Here is a 20742-nt window from a genome sequence, read left to right as displayed (position 1 = left end):
TAGATAATTTGTAGTATCAGCATACCATACGATATAAATCGAACTAGCGACTAACAACCTTGAAAAATTACTATCCTCATGAATCATTCTATGTATTGGTGGAAATGCAATAAATTTCATACAATTACTTTAGATAGATAGACTCGGTGTTGGGTGGGGTTTTTTCTTTGCAATTCCATGTATCACAAAAATGTCTTTTCATATTTCGGATATTTATCGTCTGTGACACTCAATAGTAACGTGGCCCATGGTAAAGAATTTTTAAAATCGGTTCAGTAGATTACTCTACAAATGTTACACTTTACAATATTAATATAGATTAGAATTAAAAAATATCAAAGTGTGAGTGTATCTTCGTGTCTGTGTTTAGCAGTTGTTAATTGATTCGAGTGATTGATTAACTCGTAACGAAATTACTAAGTTATGAAAATGGTTAAGCAATAATCCTAGCGTGCTATTACACATAAGATAATCTAGAAGATTGGTGGCATGCTCTATTTGTGTGATTTTACGTAAAAACGATTTCCGGAAGCCGATGTCTTAATATGTCCGAATGATGTATGCATGCATGTATGTATGTATGAAATGAGAGAGGTTATGGTGGAAAATATGGGGATTGTATGGAAATGTGGAAATAAACGATTTGTTCTCGTTTAAATGCCCCACCCTTTTGCTTAGTTTTAGAATAATAAACTAGAAATATGATTCAGTTCTATAAATTTGGAAAGATTTCATAGATAATATTCTAATTTTTTCCTACTATACATTTTTAGTCTGCACTAGCTACGTGGAAAGGCTGCCTCAACATGTTTAGCCAAGAAGTCTTTTATTTGTTTAAATTTTTGACGACGACCTGTAATTTCGCCACTACTCTATTGATTGTCTATAAGATTCAAGATCCTTCAGATATTTTTTCAAGAACCAACAATACACGTTAGTAAGATTTGGTGATAATTTCCTTTAAATTTTCAGGTCTAGCATTTTTAGGTCTGAGGATATCGTAGTACAGTAAAGTATAATGTTTATTGGCTATTGAAATTGTTAGAAATGATGCTATCTTATTTAAAATTGGTTGCATGCCGTGAGGTTTGTGAATTATTGTTGTCAGTATAACAACATAATACTCCTTTATGATCGTTGTACCGTGTGTACTAAAGAAATATTTGCCAGACAATTACTTCATAAATTTTATACCCACTTTGTAATACAACGTTATGTCCTCAAAAAACGCGAGGATCAAATAAAAATAACGCCGTCACCTAATACTAAAATTACTATTACTCTATTTAAAACAGACGTCACAGATAATAAATAGGTAGAAAATAAGTGATTTTTACTCTGTATTTATTTCACTTTTGCATTAATTCACATCAGGCAAGTTCTGCAGTGTTACCACATGGGAATTTGGTAATGGACTGAAATGGTGTTTAATTTGAAAGCGTTGAAGTCAATTGAACTTATATATTATTATATAAATTATCTATTCAGTTTAGAGTATGTATTTATAAATGTTACAAATTTCCGTTGATACATTGATTGTATCATCATACTATATACCTCTTTCCTCGCATTATTCAGTGAATTTGTCGAATACAACATGATGCGATAAAAGCGAGATATTCCAAGCTCATACGAGGAACAGGTTTTAGCTTCAACTGTTTTGACTGCGATCTTTCGCTAAGTAACCTTACGTAGTTGTAATAGAGAATCACCACTACTATTGTAACATTGTATGGCATAAATCGTAAATGTCAGTCGCCTGCGGGTAATCGCTCCTGTTGGCTCTTGCTTTCTGATCTAGGTATTATACAGACTTATGTGGATATATAGAACTAAGAAACATTTGCGTTATGATAACAAAAACAAAAGTTGTATAGTCGTGTTTTGTTTTTGCAAATTTTCTTGTTTCTTTTGATCGCATAGATAGAAATATTTTATTGCTATAGTAATCTGTGTAAATCTCTTGTTATTTGATTATATTAATCAGTAATGTATAATTCGTGAACGTATGATATATGTTAGTTAATTAATGTAATTTTTAGTGATGTATTTTGGCTAACAATAACATTGTCGTTAACTGTCCACGATGATTTTGACATTAACAATTGACTCAGATATTATGCACATAGGAGAAAATATTAAATATTTTATATTACTCGCATAGTCCATTATAAATTTGTTCACAGTAAAACAAACCATAAGAAATATCTAAGAAAATATTTTTTTCAATTAATTGTTTCCAAAGTAACCCTTTTAATTAGCCGTGTTTGAATTACAAGCAGAGACTTAAACGATTCAGATATAATATTTCTTCTGAGTGCAATAAATTATGAAGACATAGGATTTTGTTTGCAAAGAGGGAGATATTTAAAGTGTAGGAATTGTGGGATTACTAAATAGGAATTTAAAATAGTACTACGGTTAATTAACATTTAATTTATAAGATATGTTGTTCAATACGTCTATACTCTTTGGTTGATTATTAGAAGTCTGTGGAATGTTTTTTATTAAGAGCATCTGTTTTATTGATTCAGTTTCTATACCTACCGATACGAATTAACTTTCCTTCGACGGAAATCGAATTGAGGGCATCACTATAAAGTCATATATATTTTATACAGTAGTTTTGCAACATATAGCAAGTTTACTGAACTTAAATGATTTTTAAAAAGAGGATACTGAATCAATAAGATTAATATTGATTAAGAAACTGAGTTATTGCACTATATTTTCAAGTCGTATATATCTAAAGCGTATCAAGAAATAAATACTTTCATTGTAAAATCCTTTGTTTAATCAGATTTCTAAGACGAAATAATGTACTAATTGGGTTGGTTTTAATCCGAATTGCGGATGAAGGGAAATTAATGCCCTCCGGTGAATAAACGAGCAATTATTTTTCTTAAAAATGTTTGTTACGTCAAAACTTTTTCCTTAGGGCAGGTGTGCTAAAGAGTTCTCCCTTAGTTTTATATCTATTGTTTATCTTTTTTTATTGCTTTCAAAACAAAACCTCTACAAAGTTTCTGTTCGAATTTTGAATTACTAATTGTTGATACTGGCTATAAAAAAACAAAATGACTATTCCTTGTCTATTGCGTATGAATTTTGCTAGTTATCTATGAAATTTGAGATACGATTTAAGGAAAAGCTTTAAGTCTATAATTGATATTGTACATTTTGATTACTCAGATTAACAAAGCAAATAATATAAAACAGATCAACGTAATAATTTGTTTGATTTACAAAAGGGGCGGAAAATAATAAGGCACCGTTTAATTGAGAGCTTAGAAATTTCTAGCCCCTTGAGTTTCTCATGAAGAGTGTTTACTTTCTGCGTATCCTTCTTTATTATACTTCAAAAATTAGGATATTAATTTGAAAGCGTACTTGTATAAATTTAACTAATGTTAAATTAACTGCTGAATCAAATTTATTATTAATACCAGTTTTAAACAAGTATATGTTGATAAATCACGCCAAGTACGCTAAATTAATGTGGATACAATTTACCTTATTATCAATTTTTTGTGAGTAAATTTCTTAATGAGAAATAATAATCTACTATATACATAGAAACCGGCTTCTAACAATCGTATACAGCATATAGTGTATGTAGGTGTGCCTTAAATAGGCTGCTAGACCCCCACATCCCGACACATCACAATCAATTGATACCTAAAACATGTCAATCTAATTTGAACCTATCAAATATAATTTGCTATGATCTCACTTCACTTGTATCGTTTAAATATAGAATTTTTTTATCTATGCTCCAACTTTTGCTAATATACCCGCTTAAGTATAGACTATGTACGTTTTTTTTTTAAAGGAATTTTGCTGTTCCACATAATACCAACATATGCCGGTCAATTTTGATTTTAGAACATTGTTTAATGTTTTGTTTATACAATTTTTTTCTTTCGGAGGTTTTTCAAATTTGTTTCTACTAATGACTTCTAATTTTGAAATATTCGAAATTCATTCTAAAACAATCAACGATCAAAGGAAGATATGTCGGTCAATTTGTTTACTAGTGATTTGTTACGCTTTGGGCGGATAGTGGCTTCGATGATAAATTGCAGTCGCTCAAAACAATTAAAGAAATTTGAACCTTATTATCCTTAAAAAAATTTCTACCTTCGCATTATCTATGTCTCATCACAGATGGTTTCTTTCATCTTTCGGATTCTTGTCGCCAATGACACTGCATATCCACGATTGCCTACTGACAAATGTATACCAGTTATTTCGTGAATTGAAACAAATCTATTGTAAAGATAAGTTTGAAGAGTTTGTCTATACTAAACTGTATACTAACAATACTCCTTGAATAGAAGGGAAAAATTAATGCTAAATTGCACTTATTTACAGCGTTGCGACGATCAATCATGGCGGCCAAGTCATCAGGCGGTTCAAATGTCAAACCTAGGGTGGCGGTAAAAAAAGAAAAACTGAATTGCCATTATTAAAAAAGTGACTGTGACTTTATTTCCATTGTCGAATGTCGATTCGGGATTATTAACTGACTTGCATTATTTTTTGTGTTATAATATTGATAGATTGGTTTTTTTAGTCGGATTTTGAATTGTTATGAGCTGGCAGTGGTAAGTGTAGATTTTATCCACACACTTATAGCTTATTGGCGACTAGAAATATCGCAGTCATTGCAATTAAGAACATGAAAATAACAATAACAATCGGTTATTTAATCCAACCATATTCATACCTATTAAAAGTATTTACTGAGTTGAATGTTCTATTCTATTATTCTGTGCTATCGAAATATTATCTATGGAGATATTATCTATGTTTTTGTGCACTTCGTGTCTTACGTCTTTTAGTTATTAAACGAAAAGTAATACAATCGAATAGAAAGGAAATTTGATGGAATTAGATTCAATTTAACCAAATTGACTTCCTACGAATTTACGATTTCGTTTGCGTGATCTCGTCCAGTAATAATCTAATAAATTCGTCCATTGGGATAGGGCAGTCAATATCGTAATGACTCAATATTAATCGGAGTATTAGGTTTCGTTTATTGGAATTATATTTCCACATTTATGTATTTAACGATTTCATACATGTTGGTTCCGATTGTAATGAACATTGAGTAACTAGCTTATATAAAGCCAATTATAAGATGTAATCAATAAATAACTCGTTATAAGAAACGCGATGAAACCGCGGGTGTAGTGTAACGATTGGCGACACGAACTAATCCGCGAATTACTCTCTAGCGATTTAGGACTGATAAGATCGGCTGATCTAGGTGTATTGGCTAGTCTAAAGCATAGACTATCGGCCGGAGACTAGAGCACTATGGCGGTACTGCAAACATGCCGGCATCGCGTGCGAGCGCACAATATCATCGGAGTCAAGCCGCTTTACGCTACCCCATATTTTAACAACTGTCCTAATACATCTTGCAATGTTGTTTTTAAATGTTTTTGCCACATTATTGTTTGATCTTTTTGAATGTTTACTTTTAATTTTTGTATCATATTTTTTGTTGCCTTATTGATTCATGGTAATACGAATAGCTGCCACTATATGCTACAATTTACGTGCATGTAAATTTATCTGTGTATTCGAGGAAAAGAATTGTTTTTTAAATTTGAAATTTTCAACGAATTGGATCGAATTTTTTCTTCATTTCAGGTGCCTGTCAATGAAAGCGCCAGACAGGTATGTGCCTAAGTTGCTCGCGCGTTCGGTTTCGTTTGAAAACGTTCGGGCAGGATTGTCCCTCGACTGGTCTCTCGGGCCCCGGTGTAGCTTGGACCACAGATGACACAACCACGACGCGGGATAAGAGTATTATTTTTCCACCAAAATTGCTTTAATGTGTGTTAAATTAAATGTGTTTATTTATTCACGAATTCCATTTACCATCTCTCATCTACTGGAATTTGGTACCATTGAATGCTTGATTGGCTCTTGGAATTCTAGTACAGACCCTATATGTATCGGTGGTGTGATTTATTTTAAATGTCGATCAAATTGTGGTTTAATTAGTTGTCGTTGTAATGCTTCCAGGTTACACCCTTGTAATTTGATAGGTTTTTAATTCCTAAACACAGATAAATTTACCAATTGTAGAGTATTGCCTGTTTGTTTGAGCATGGTTGTGTTTTGTTTTGGCGTCCTAGAAACAGCTGCTTGAACTGGTAAGTTTAGAAGATTTGTATGTAAATTTAAGGTCTTTCGCGTCGATTGTATCATTCGAATTTTATCCGATGACAAACGATGACGATAATCATCAAATCGTAAGGGATTTAACGCCTCCGTTGGCACGCTTCTTTTGTTGGCAACATAAAGCCAGCCATTAACATGTTTGATAAAATGCTGGCCGCACAAAAAAGACCGTACGGCTACCGTGGACTCCCCACTGAGACATCTCATTGAGGTAGGATGCCATACAGTGGAGCACAAAGCTAACACAAAGATGCATGTTATATTATTGTTCATTGTGGATGATGGGTAGTTCTTAATTCGAACTTTAATACTTGCATGCTTACATTGCTGTTTTATAATGAGGCTTCGTGAGAAATATTTAAAATTACTGTATGTAATCGTGATTATTTAGAGTTAGTTTGGGACAATTTTAATTGTAAAAAAGGACGTTTTTAAGTTTTAATTCACTACACAATGAAGAAATATCTTAAAATATATAGGAGCGTATATTCAAGTTATTCATATCGATACAGATTTATATTTAAATCCCATTAACAGTCGCTTATATCAAAGGAGAATATTTTTTATCTGTCTAATGGAATTGGAATCAAATGTCAATAATATAATCCTATGATGGAATGAGAATTAGGATAAGGGCATGGTCTTTATTAATTGAGAAAAAAAGAATAGGTGAAAGTTATGTTTTATTATAAGGGCTTAGTTATTTATTAAATATAACTTTATTGCGTTAATTTTAAATTAAGTTATAGAAATGTAAATAGTATATTAAAGTAATTTTAATGACGCCTATTACTCTCAAAATCGGTTCAATTAAAAAAATGTTTTTTGTTATATTTAAAATCATGTATCCAGATAACACAATTTACACTTATGAACGTCAATAAAGAGATACTACATAATATATTAAATGCTTCGAATGTTACATTTGCCAATTCTCAAATTAAGGGCGTAGAACGGAAGAGAAGAACTGGCAATAAACTCTCCGCCACTCTTTCGCCAAGTTTTTTGTTTTGCAAAATGTTTGTAAGGAGCTGAAACCATTACTCTATGATCCACATGACTTTAAGTACTTAATTAATAATAAAGAACAAAGATTTTTCTTCTATCAGCAGTAGGCATGGTGAAATAGTAGCACGCACTTTCATTCTCGTGGGAACAACACGCAAATACATAGTCGAAATAACGCACATAACATATATAAACCCCAACCTTTTCTTACGTTTCTAATAATCTTCAAATTATTAAACTCATATGATGACTTTTGTTTTCGAAACAAAATAATAGCAAAATTAACAGGGAAATCACAACAAAAGATCCGTTTACATTTTAACACCTTTACTAACAAAGGCCGATTTGGAATAAACACAACTCCCCTTTGACCGTCGGAAGGTAATTTTCACTTTGGAAAACGGAATGGAAATGATTTTATAAAGGGTTTACAGTTGTCACCCTTCGGGCGTTCACACATTTCTATTTGAATAACCGAGTTCTGTTCTGCGTATTCTTTCTTCTATATTACTACAAAGATAATGCGATACTTTAATATGTATATAACTAGCTGCCCCCGCGGACTTAGTTTCTCCTTAATGTGGTAGTTAGCAATAATACCGTGACACGAAAGAAATTTTACTGTATTATCGTCACTATAATTTGAATTAGATTTACACTTCGGTCTAAGTAACACGTGGTTGGCTATGCTAACACCAAAAATTAGAAAAGTAGAAATAATTGAATTTCACGGTATTTCGTTTACTACAAAATAAATTTAATTTATACTTTAGCCCCAATAACACGTGGTAATCATGATATTGAATTGTAGCTTATATGACACGTTTGTCGGTTTACCATAGCAGTGCCATCTATTGATTACTTACTCAATCCAGTCGAAAAGTATCGACATCTGTTAGAATCTTTTGTAGTTAACAGATAATATTGACTGTCAATTAATTATAGACAAATAATTTGCAATAAAATAAAATTGCGACTATAATTAAAGATCTAAGCTATCCTATCTCTTAAGTTGGACTAGACTGCTCACGGTGTGCCAATTTAATTTAAAATCGGTTAAGTAGTTTAGGAGTCCATCGCGGACTAACATCGTGACAGGAATTATTCAATTAGTGACCTAATAGTCTTTAATTTCTTCAGGTAATTGTAGAATTGTTGAATTGACAATAAAGGATTGAGCTGATAATATCACAAATAAATTACTCATAATTTCTATATAAACTTTCCCAGGCATATTTAGCTTGAAATATGCAAGTGCTTAGATATATTCGAGTATTTCTCGTGTACATACACAATGATACCGCAAAGAGCTTGTAAGACGGATTAGCAGCTGAGAAGCTAGTGAACCTTGTTGAACCTATAAAAATCTATCTAACCGTTAACCTATTTAAGCGTTTATCTTGAGGTCATTTGTACCTCGTCTTGTCTTTAAATATTTTTAATGAAATTGGTGTGTATTGGTCGGGTCTGCGCTTCCTGTTTTTATGGTAAAAAGAAATTTAGTTTTATTAATTGCCACTTCGTTGCATTACAATATAATGGCTTACAATATATCGGCGGCCCTATCGCTTTCGAGCGATCGCTCCCAGGCAACCACTGTGAGAAAATAAAAGAATTAAGTTAGATAAGGTAGGCAAGAAGTGCAAAAATACATATAGTTATTAAGACAAAACTAAACAGGCACAAATAAAACAAACTAAACTAAAAAAGGCTACATGAAAAATAAAAAGTGCACATGAATCAGTCTCACGTCATTTAGTCGTTAGTACGAAAGTTAGGGATACGATGTGGACAGGTAATCTTTAATAATATATATTTATATAAAAACAAAAAGATCCTGAAAAATAAAAATATCACAAACATAAAAAAGTAAAATAAATCACACCACCGTCGTACGCAGTTATTGCGTTAGAGTCTACCAAAAAATTTGCTGCTGATTTTTCGAACTTCTTACCATGTTTGACCCTAAACTGACTAGATACCTAACAGCCTTGTTACTCGCCTAGAAGGCTTGTTTATACCGCTATAAATAAAGTAAATGTGAAAATTCCGCACACCTCAGGGGGTTGTTGCGAATTATGTCACGAATGGCCGGTGCGTTGGTCTTCACTGACCGCACTCACCCAGTTGCGCGTATAGGCGTGAGGACCACGGAACTTTCCCTCTCGTTATCCCCTCGCTGATAAGGGCTACATTATCAGTAATAAAACTCCATAACAATTAAACTTGTCTGAGTAAACTAAACTTGTGTATTGTTAAACTATATTAATGTATTTTGATAAGATTTTTGGAAAAGCAAGAGATATGTTTGCAAGGTTAACTTTATATAGGTACTGGTTAGAAATGCCATGACATTTTAAACTGATGATAACATATCTGAGCTTCATTGTCAGCAAGGAAATATCTGAAGCGGACGATCTGCCTCCACCGGTTTCTGTCCAGCCCTCTTTGATAACAGTGTATAGGGTTGAGGACGTTGAATTTTTTCTCGTGATCTTTTGCCTTCTGTTAAATAAACCACGATCATTGTATTGCCGAAATATGGTAGATTACTATAAATAATAATTTATGGAAAAAATCGGCAACTTGTAAACGACCTCTAGTAGAAAATTAATATCATACAATTTATATCGCAGAATAATAAATGGAGACAATCAAAACTCACTGAAAACATGTTACATAACAAATGAATCTATAAAATTAATTGGACAAGTAATCGAAAACTCACAAAGAATTTCTTCATCTCTCTGATAGGGGAGCGGGAAACAAATGAGGGGCGGACATTGAATAATTCGATTTCCTTATTTGCACCAATCAATATCTTATAAGGGAATCCGATATCTTTGAACGAGTAATAATTTATTGACATTGTATGAAGAATCTAAAACATTTTTCATACCAGCAATTACGCGAACAATCCCATCGTTCTTAACAAATACTTCGTCTCCATAGAATTTGAAAGGTTTAATCTTAGTAATGCATCATAAGATATCTAATTGTAAACTCAGGTGCACCAGTATAATAATTAACTCTCGAGTGATCCCCTCGTAATGGTTAAAGGGTGGTATAGCTTGAGGAAGGCGACGTCGGTCGCAGAAGGCATATTAGTAGATATAATTGCATTTGCTACCGACCTCCTGACGTTTGCTACAGGATTGCAACTTGCGACCCGATCTTATAGACAATTGAGTTACACAAACCACCCTCTGGAATGACTTACCGCTGATGGGAATATTTTGCTTATTGATTAAAGCCTTAAACTTGAAATAAGTTTAAGACTCGTAACGTCAACGGTTCAGGATAAATTCCGGATATAATAAGGGTAACTTCATTTTTGATTAATTAAGTCGGTTGCTTCGTTTCATGAGCTGATATTAAATTTGGCCAGTACAGGCTACTTATTTAATTCCGGATATAAAATTTCTGTGATTGAGTCCCAGCGGGTGGAGTTGAGGGGCGTGAATTCCAACAAAATTAGCACCAGGGGTCGAAATAAAAAAGCGAAGGAAAAATTTAATGAACAGGAAAATGCTCCTTTTGCAGCTATTCCATCTATTTATCTACATCGGGATGCCCATTACCTTGCTAAGAGAAAAGTTTACATTTTTAATTTAATGATTCCACTTTGTGGAAGTTGGGCGGGTTTCGGCGAGTTCTTAATTTGGGGATTTCTGAGGCGTCTCGTTTTGTAAATATTATTCCTTTAATAAGACCTCACGTCGAGGGGGTCCTACTGAAGTCCGTGATTACGACTCTCTTTGCCAGCTTCATTTTCGTCATTTTGATTGGCGCTAATGAAATTTTTCCTACTCCACCATTTCCTTGTTCCTGACAGACTAATTTCAAGAGACCCGAGAAATCTTATGTTGTCATCAACACACCCTATAAACTGTTATTGAAGGCAATTTGAGTACAGCTGAGCCGTGTCTTGATGCTGTTTAAATTTTTCACTTTTGTTAATGCGATTTCTTGCTTTATCTCTCTTGTTCCCGGGAAGTATGTGTCCCATCTGTAGCAAAATTTTTAAATTGTCGCGGCCCATCTGTGTCTCCCAACAATGACACTTCGCTTTTAGCGGCTGTTTTAAAATTGAATATTTGATGATCTCTCTCCCTTATGACGTGTTCGCGGTGAGTGGGCCAATTCTGTATGAGATAATATCTTTTCTTAACGATGGCATCAATTACAAAAGCAGTGGGTCGTTATGTTTATTTTTTTATTGAAAGATACAGGTTTTATGTTGAGGCATAGGTTTTTATTATTAAGCTATTTATAACAATAAAGGCGCCGTCCGTATTCTGGGTATCTACTGGCCCGAGAAGATCTCTAACGAGCAACTTTGGGAACGCTGCCTAGTAACCCTAAGTAGCCAGCAGTTCAAACCATGCAAGTGGTTTGGCCATACATTCCGAAGAGAGCATGCGCTGGATTGGAACCCGTAAGGAAAGCGGAAGCATTGCCGTCCCAAGCAAACCTGGCCTCATATAGTTTCAGATGAGGCCATGAGAGCCGGAAAGACTTGAACGAGCGATGAAATATGAGGCTCAATAACGGGTTATAGGACATTAAGTAATTACATATAACGACTGTATATTTTTGATTTGTTATCAACAACTGTACGGCACTCCAAAGTTCCCATTATAAACGTAAATTGTTAGAGCTTAGTACGTTTGTAATTACAATGATAAGCAACTTCAATAAGGGCGCTTTTATCAAGTTCGTACTTTTGGAATCTAATTTGAATTTCGCTTGATATGTGGACTCTTTATTAGTTGATATTGTGTTTGCTATCCGTTATCAATGTTTGTTATTCGATTGAGTGAGCGGTTACAACTCAAATGATAAATTCAGGTGTTAATTGATATAAAATAATATATCGTTCCCAATATCGACGTGTTGATAAACATTTATCATAGAGGCAAAAGTAATCACCTGCTTAGTTTCATGTATGGATAGGTAGGAAATTAATTATTGAAGAAGGTACACTAATTTGTCATAATTATGACCGAATTAATATATCAGAATGCCAAATTTGCATTTAAACGCTTACGACATCAGACAATTTAGAAAATTACAGTTATTTTAATAGAAATTATGGATAGTGAGCGAGGGTTGTTGGGGTCGAGTTTTTTACGAAAACATCTGTTGTGTACGACGAATGATTTTTGTTATTTTAAAAAGAGACATGATGGATCAGTTTCAACACGTATCTATATGCCGGTCTCTTTGTTGCTTGGTTTATGGCTTTGTAATGTGTTTCTTTGTTTGTTCAGTACGGAGCAGTTGCTACTTAAATTATTTGAAATTTTCTCTTTTGATTAAAGGGCCAAGTCCAAACAGGAGTAATTTGATGAACTCTTAAAAGTAGTTAAATTTTTTTCAAATAAAATATGACAAGATTACGATATATCATGGTGTTATAACAAAGCTTTTTGAGTGGTACTTAGTGGTAGGTAATTGGTGGGTTCTACACACAAAAAATATAAATACAGTACAAAACATGTTTCTAAATCTTCTTACACAGATGCTGCTAATCTTACTAAGATGGTTTCCTCAATTCAAGATTAGTATTGAATTTGGGCGCCAAAGCATAAAAAAGGCCAAATGCATTACGAGTGTCATCCCAATCTTTTGTGAGTGTGGGAGTGTCTTAAGTATTTAAAAGTATGCTTTTGGAAACCGATGTTGCGTGTTTTTTAATAGGATTTAGAGATTGCTATCCGAACATCTTATCTTGTAAAGAATTTTTTAATATTAACATGTGCTGAAGTTTTTCAATGCATTACCCCACTTTCAGTATACGTTCGAAATTTAAATTTCTACTTTTACTACAATAATTTTTCTGATTACGGCAACGTACTCATGAGCCCTCTGGTATTAACTGTCCTTTGGCGGTATCAATTAAAAGGTGAGCGTCATTCCCGTTTCTTTTCTACAGTGTACGTTCGAAATTTAAATTTCTACTTTTACTACAATAATTTTTCTGATTACGGCAACTTACTCATGAGCCCTCTGGTATTAACTGTCCTTTGGCGGTATCAATTAAAAGGTGAGCGTCATTCCCGTTTCTTTTCTACAGTGTACGTTCGAAATTTAAATTTCTACTTTTACTACAATAATTTTTCTGATTACGGCAACTTACTCATGAGCCCTCTGGTATTAACTGTCCATTGGCGGTATCAATTAAAAGGTGAGCGTCATTCCCGTTTCTTTTCTACAGTGTACGTTCGAAATTTAAATTTCTACTTTTACTACAATAATTTTTCTGATTATGGCAACGTACTCATGAGCCCTCTGGTATTAACTGTCCTTTGGCGGTATCAATTAAAAGGTGAGCCTCATTCCCGTTTCTTTTCTACAGTGTACGTTCTAAATTTAAATTTCTACTTGCGAATGTGACTAAATACGTTTACTATACAAAATTTTCTGTTTTTAGCGACGCACTCGTAAGCTATCTGGCATTTAGTGTCCACTGGCCGTATCACTTAACATCAGAACTTCTGCCCGTTATAAAAAAGATATTTGTCATTTATTTATTAGTAGTATACATTAATTTTTTTGTTGTTGTTGTCCAGACATTTTACGACTTGTATTAACTCTTTAGTGAAGCAATATTTACAGATAAAACGTTTATTACGTTAATAATTTAATTTGTATCGATGGTTAAGTATATAATATACTATATATATTAAGCTAATTGAAAAGCGAAAAAATTGAGAGCAGTATTAGCCTAGTGGATTAGTCGTAGGTTCGATCCCCGGCTGAGCACCAATGACTTTCTATCTATGTGCGCATTTAACATTCGAACAGTGAAGGAAAATCGATCCAAATTAACCTAAAAAGTCCACTGCTTGTGTCAGGCATAGGTTGATTAACTTGCCTCTTAGATTGACAAATGAAATGACTTGCCGTCTCATGAAACAGAAACCTGAGGCCCAGACCTTAAAAGGTTGTAGCGCCACTGATTTATTTTTTATTAAGCTAATTCAATTAGAGATTATTGCAGACAGTGAAATTAAAGTGTAATCACTATTTGCGTCATATCAACATGAACACGCTATCTTAGTAAAAGTTTAATATGACGGATTTATTAATCAACTTTTTGTGTCATAGGAAATAGGCCGTATAGGAAATTATAGAAAGATGGACTTTATACATACCATTCAAATTCCGGTGATTTTTTAAACTATTTTGTACAATATCTATGGGAGCGTCGGTACTCTGTTACCAATATTTTATATTTTAAAACAGGATTTTTTTGCTGTTCTGTTCTGTGTATTCTGACAAACACGACGTCGAGCAATCTTTCATTTCTTTTTCTCTCAAACATTACACATTAAAATGAAGACAATCAAACACGTATGAAAATATGTTAGTAAAACGGATATACGTGTCAATATTATTATTAAGCCTTTATTGCTGTACACCCATACTGATATTATATAAATAAACCTAATACTGGGTATTATATAAATAAACACTTATTTAAGTTACATACCCTAACTTAATCTTATGAGAAATGCCGGTTTTGGTGATTAGCGTGTCCTGTGAAGCATAGGTCTCTTCCAGTTGCTTCCATTCTCCTCTCCTTGTCCAAGTTGTGCCTTATATTCTCTTTATATCGTCTGCTCGTTATTTTTCAGTCCTTTTTTCCTTTTTCCCTCGCGTGGTTGCCATTCTGTAATATTTATTCTCGTGATGTGCCCGGTCCAGCGATATTTCAATTGCCTTATTGCGTCCCCAATTTCAAATGACTTTTGTACTGTAGGACCCCAATGGGGGATATACATTAAAATTACTTACAAACACTTCTCACTTGGCTCTCGTTATTAGGCACACAGTACCAGTCCTGAAAAGAGTCGCCCCAAACATGAGTAGGTAATAAATTTAGTATAGTTATCGCGGCTGCGTGGAACTCAATTTAAAGTGGCTTTACTTCAAGCAAAATATATTAAAGTTAATTTATCACACTTTAGTAATTATTTACGTAAATAATATTTTTTATCGCCCATGGACACTCGCATGGCGAAAAGGCTCGTAACCTGACCATTTAAGAATTGGTACGCTCTTACCTTGAAGGACCCTAATATGTTTTAATTTACAATTATTAATACACTCGTAGTAGTTAATCGCAAAAAGCATTATCAATAAAAAGGTTATACCAAGGTCTCGTATTTGTGTCTTTCCAAATTAATCCATAAAATAATTACCGTAATAAATCATCCCGAACAAAAATCCATCAAACTAATTTAATTCAAAATGTATCCATTTCCTTTTTGCAAACAAAATAAAGGCACATTCACATCGGTTACTGAAAGTACTGCAGTGAAGTTAGAAAAAAGAAACGAGAAATATGATTAATCACCAAGTTGATTTTTTGCGTGAAATTAAAAACACGACTCGACGCGTTAAGGAATTTCAGAGGGAATGTGTTGTTTTAATTGTTTTTGTGCATTTTGTTTATTGTTTAAGCGAGGTTTGTTCATTTGTTCGAATTTTGATGATAGCACATTTATTACCGTATTTAGTGTAATTAAAATTTTGGTATAAACAAAGTCACTTGACGATTTACGGTGACGGTTATGATGTTATTTAAATAATACATATTCAGTCGGTAATTCTAGAATTAATTATTTAGTCGAATGGGTTAGATGTGGCGCTTAGATTGGTGACGAGATTTAAATAAATACTCATATAATTATTGTAAATAGTCGTTTCTTAATCTGGTAAAAGTTCGATAATTGTGTAATTTTTTTATTTTATTTATTCACACTTCCTTACATTTATACAAGAACAAATAATATAATTAAAAAAAAAATATGAGGCACGCAACACGCGGCCGTATCGCTAACAAGCGATCTTTTCCAGGCAACCTTAGTAAGAGAAGTAACCAAAAAGTTAATATAATGGTGCAACTGGTAAACTGCAAGAAGTGCATAGCCAAATCATACGAAAAAAATTGAACCTTAATCTAAAATAATACAAAAAAAATTGTAACACAAATTAAAAATTTTAAAAGCTAGTGTCATAGATTCGTGAATTGCATTTTTTGTGTATAAAAATAACTTTTTCATCATAATGATTTTATAATATAATATTTATTTTGTACAAAAATGCAAGAAAATATGTCGTTACACATGCATCAATTACATTAGAACATTGAAATTAAATAGAAGCAAGAAAAAACAAAAACATAATCTAATTAAAAACTTATAAATAGCAACATTAAGTTTCTTAAAACCATAAGCGTTAATACCTAAGGAGTTACGGAATAGGTTGCGGAAGTAACAATGGCAATGGTGATACGTAATTATAGTAGCTGTTTCGAGCTTTATGAACGATCAAAATTGCATGGGCACGTGTACAAAATACACTTTGCAAAGTAGATTTAAATTTTAATACAAAGCTTTCTGTTGAGGGTTGTAGACGTGATGGAAATGTGTGGATACGCCACGCATCTACCCACATTTTGTATTTATAAGGTAGGTCTAAAGGGAATTAGTCAAAATAAACAAAAACATTTTTATATATTCATCTCAAATACTTTAGTTATCTAAAATAGTTTTTGTTAATCTAAGCCAAAATATAAATAAATTTTTGTCAATTTTGCTTCCACAAAAGCGTACAAAACAGCCAGGAAGAGAAACATACAACACTTTTTTAAATGCCTATATCTTTTAATTTAATGCTTCGAGAGAATTAATAAATCCTTGGCAAAATAAAGCAATATAATCACTACATATACAGATTGAGATTATACTCCAACCTTCTCTGCACAAAGACACAATTTAACATTACGATCAAGCCTAATTTAAGACTAATAAGTAATTTATAACTAACCTAATTTACTAAAAAGGATTTAACATAAGTGTCCAATATAAACTTACATCCTCTAATTCTCCAATACACTCTATTTTATCACCTTCAAGTAATAAAAAAAATTTTACCAACGGAATATCCATATAAAACTTTCACATCCGGAGACTCAGGTGTCGACTGCGGCCGATTTCACAAGACAATGCTTAATAATTTCATTTCACCATTACGGCGGCCATCTTTACTCGCAGTTAGAGGGCATCGCAACCCCCCGCAATTTGCATTACTCGGACCGCGTAGAACACAACACCTTGAATATATAATTTTGTTGTACTAACAGCAAGTTCGCGTGGGAATTCTTTATTGATGAAATAAAATGCTAAGGCCTATTATGATAGAAATGAGTTAAGGTTTCCTCATGAAAACGGATTTATAAATGTTGTCTAAGATAAAACCAGGTTTTTTTGGTTGTTGACAATTTTTTTAGAGAACGGCAGGCAACGGGCAGGAGGCTCACCTGATCTTAAGAATGGACACTCAATGCTCTGCCTCGCAGGTGCGTAGCCGGCCTTTTAATTTTTTTTCTTTTCTCGAAGGACACTAAGTCGAATTGGTTGGATGCGGTTAGCGAGTTTAAGTAAATATTTTTGTTATAAATAGTCGTAATACGATAAAAGGTTTTTTAATGTCCGAAACTATAATGACTGAAACCATTTTTTCATGCATTACTGGTGATGTATTTACAATGACACAGATTAAATGAAAGTATTTACTATAAAATGTTAATTAACATTAGCTCGAACGGTGAAGGAAAACATCGTGAGGAAACCGGCTTGGCTTAGACCAAAAAAGTCGACGGCGTGCGGCATAGAAGGCATGAAATAGATACAGAAATCTGAGGCCCAGACCTCAAAAGATTGTACCACCATTAATTTTTTTTACTATAAACAGAGTAATAACTCATGCTATATGCCCTTGTTTTGCAAAATGTAAATTTCCAACATTATTAAAATTTATATTGTATTTTTAATAAGGACAAGTATTTTTTAATATAAATTTCAATCCATACTTGTTTTCCAAATTTAAAAACAACTTCAACCCATAACTTGCGGAATACCACAACTTTCCTAGATTTATTTTAGCGCTTACTTTATGCTACCAATAAAAGCCTTCAGTAGGTTTTGTTTCAATACATTGTTGCGGAATGTATTGGGCTATAAAAATGAAATTGGAGCCTCGATGCACCATTGAGTTAATTAGTGCTCTTTGGTTTTTTTTAAATCGCCTAATTGCAGGCGTGAACCAGAAGTAAATTACAAATTGAACTTTTGTCAAAATCACTTATGCTGGAAACATTTGATTGTTGGGTTGTGAAGCGTTGTACCTTTTTTTAAGGGCCTTTACAGCACTCAAACTGTTTTAGGGAGCTTAGCTCGGCCTGAATGGGCAATTTTCCCGCGACTAGCGTCTCCTGCGAGACTCGGACTGCGTCTCACAGCACAGCACAGCTATACCGATTTATAGAAGACTGGTACCATCCATCACGCAAAAATGATATTCATGACAGACGGGAAAAAAATCCTGAATATAAAAATGATTTGGCGGGTATCTAATACGGGAAGTCAAGATTCCTTTTTTAAAATCCTAATAATAAAAATATTATAATTTTTAATAGCTTGGGAATATAAATATATATTTAGGCGTAAGTAAAATTTAAAGAATTGTATCAATAATAAACTGTGATCGTAATAGCCTCCTTCGCCCCCGCTAATGTAAAAGTTACAAAGCGTTATGGACTTACGAGTTTGTTTGGGTTGCTATAAATTAATGTGTTGTCTTCGGTAAGATCATTTCAAACAATAAGAGTTTTTGTTTTATAATAACTACGCATTTGGATTTACGTAAAAGTTCATTTAATAATTGTTTTCAATTTAACTTAAATGTATCTCTTTGTATTATCGCGTTAACGGTAATGATGAAAATTGGTCTCTACTTTCGCTTTTAAGATACAATATAAGTTAAAAAGTCTTAAACATTCCTCCCTTTGGCAATTATTGGCAAATTCCAATTGGAAACGATCATGGCTTCGAATTAGGCAAAAGTTCAACCCTACTGCGGCATAACTTGCACCTCAAATACTTATTACGACTTCCAGGGGAACGTATAATTCCATTTCGTGTTTCCAACTCTTTAAGGCATTAATAGAATAAAGTCACAGTAAAAGGTTCTAAATTCGAATTTCGCCAAGTTTGTCTTTGGTTATAGACTATATTAAATGTCGTGTTATATGTGTTGATTTACAGATGTGTTACAATTAATAAGTTGCCTAAAGTATAATTTTAGTACGAATTTGTATTTCACTTACAATTCGAATATACTTATAATATTTTTTTAACAAAAATATATGTAACCTTTGATAATTTTGTTTGCAATGCTTTTCTCAGCTAACATACAAACATCTAGATCGAGAACATTAGAATTTTGAAAATCGAATATCATTTTTTGTTAGAATTTAGGTAATTTATAATTATCTCGCTTAGTGATGAAGTCACAGGCATAGCCTATAAAATTCGTGTCTAACATTCCCACATATAAGTGCCATTATGCGGTATGAATGGGCTATAGGGGCATCTTATACTTCAGGATATTGACACTTGTTCTGTCATCAGCTTTTGTTCTATCACGTGTTAGGTTACATGAATACAAACGTACACGTGTTAGAGCTCCTACAATTCAATGAAGGTATTTTTTGATGCTTTTACTAGATTACCCACGAGTCTATATATCGCAAGTTCTGTGGGTGTGGTGTTCTGTGATTACATATAAATATATCTACCTACTACTTTGGATTCGTATCTGTCTGTAGCATGTACACTACCTTTTAATTTACCATATTCTGTTCTGATCAAAAAAGTATCTATATATTGTTTATTCGGTTTTTATAAATTTTATGCAACCTCATTTATATAAGTCATTTTAATAGCGCCATTTTGTAAGTCAATGCGTTCAAGTTTACAAGTTAATGCTATAAATGGAATAATTCAAATGAATAAAAATGGGGAATTAATGTATTATGCAGTTCTTAAACATCACAATGTCAATTGTCAAAGATTGATAGCTGTTATAAATGGTTGTTTTAAAAGTTTTTTGTTTTCGTAATTACGAATACAGTTACATAGATTAGCTATTGCAGATATTCTAAGTGAAAGATAATCGCATCTAGCGTCGTTCGCGCGTTATAATTAGTACAAATCGTCTGCTTCCAACGCAATGTAGACTTATGAATCTTATAGACAAGTATTTTTTTTGTTACGTTTCTCAATCTACAATATTATTAAAAGGAACAATTTGTTGTATTGAATAGCCTCCAATATTACATATTGAAAAAATTTGGTACAGTATATGTACTTTTACAACATAGCACGAGGACTTACTATGCTACAGTTTACGACTAATTAGGAGATCATACTCTCATATTTGTTGTAAGTTGTTCGTGTTTACGAAATGATTGTTGGTCTGTGGCTTAGCGAACATTAATAAAATTTAAATAACTTAGAATACCTACATCTTTGATGAACATAATAGATTCAAAAAAATTTACGACGGACGGTAAAAACCATTGAGAATAGGGCAAAGTAATATAGAAGACATGTAGATGTATTTATTCCAGTTGAATGCATTACTAAAATTGGTTTACTCAAGAACATAACAAAATTC

At 33.0% G+C, this 20742-nt stretch overlaps 1 protein-coding gene across 3 annotated transcripts in view; it reads left to right on the top strand.

Annotated features, from left to right (window-relative positions):
- Nucleotides 1–20742, top strand: part of LOC123717444 (dachshund homolog 2) — a 133670-nt gene that overhangs the window by 17306 nt on the left and 95622 nt on the right. Inside the window, exon 2 of one of the 3 annotated variants that reach the window (XM_045673430.1) lies at nucleotides 5665–5691. The exons of the other annotated variants lie outside the window; for them this stretch is intronic. Coding sequence (XP_045529386.1) covers nucleotides 5665–5691 — 27 coding nt within the window. The remainder of the gene's footprint in view (nucleotides 1–5664; nucleotides 5692–20742) is intronic. 3 annotated transcript variants of the gene reach the window in all.

This window comes from Pieris brassicae, chromosome 12 (assembly GCF_905147105.1).
Source record: "Pieris brassicae chromosome 12, ilPieBrab1.1, whole genome shotgun sequence".
Taxonomy (NCBI): Eukaryota; Metazoa; Arthropoda; class Insecta; order Lepidoptera; family Pieridae; genus Pieris; species Pieris brassicae.
This window is presented reverse-complemented; position numbering and strand designations above follow the sequence as displayed.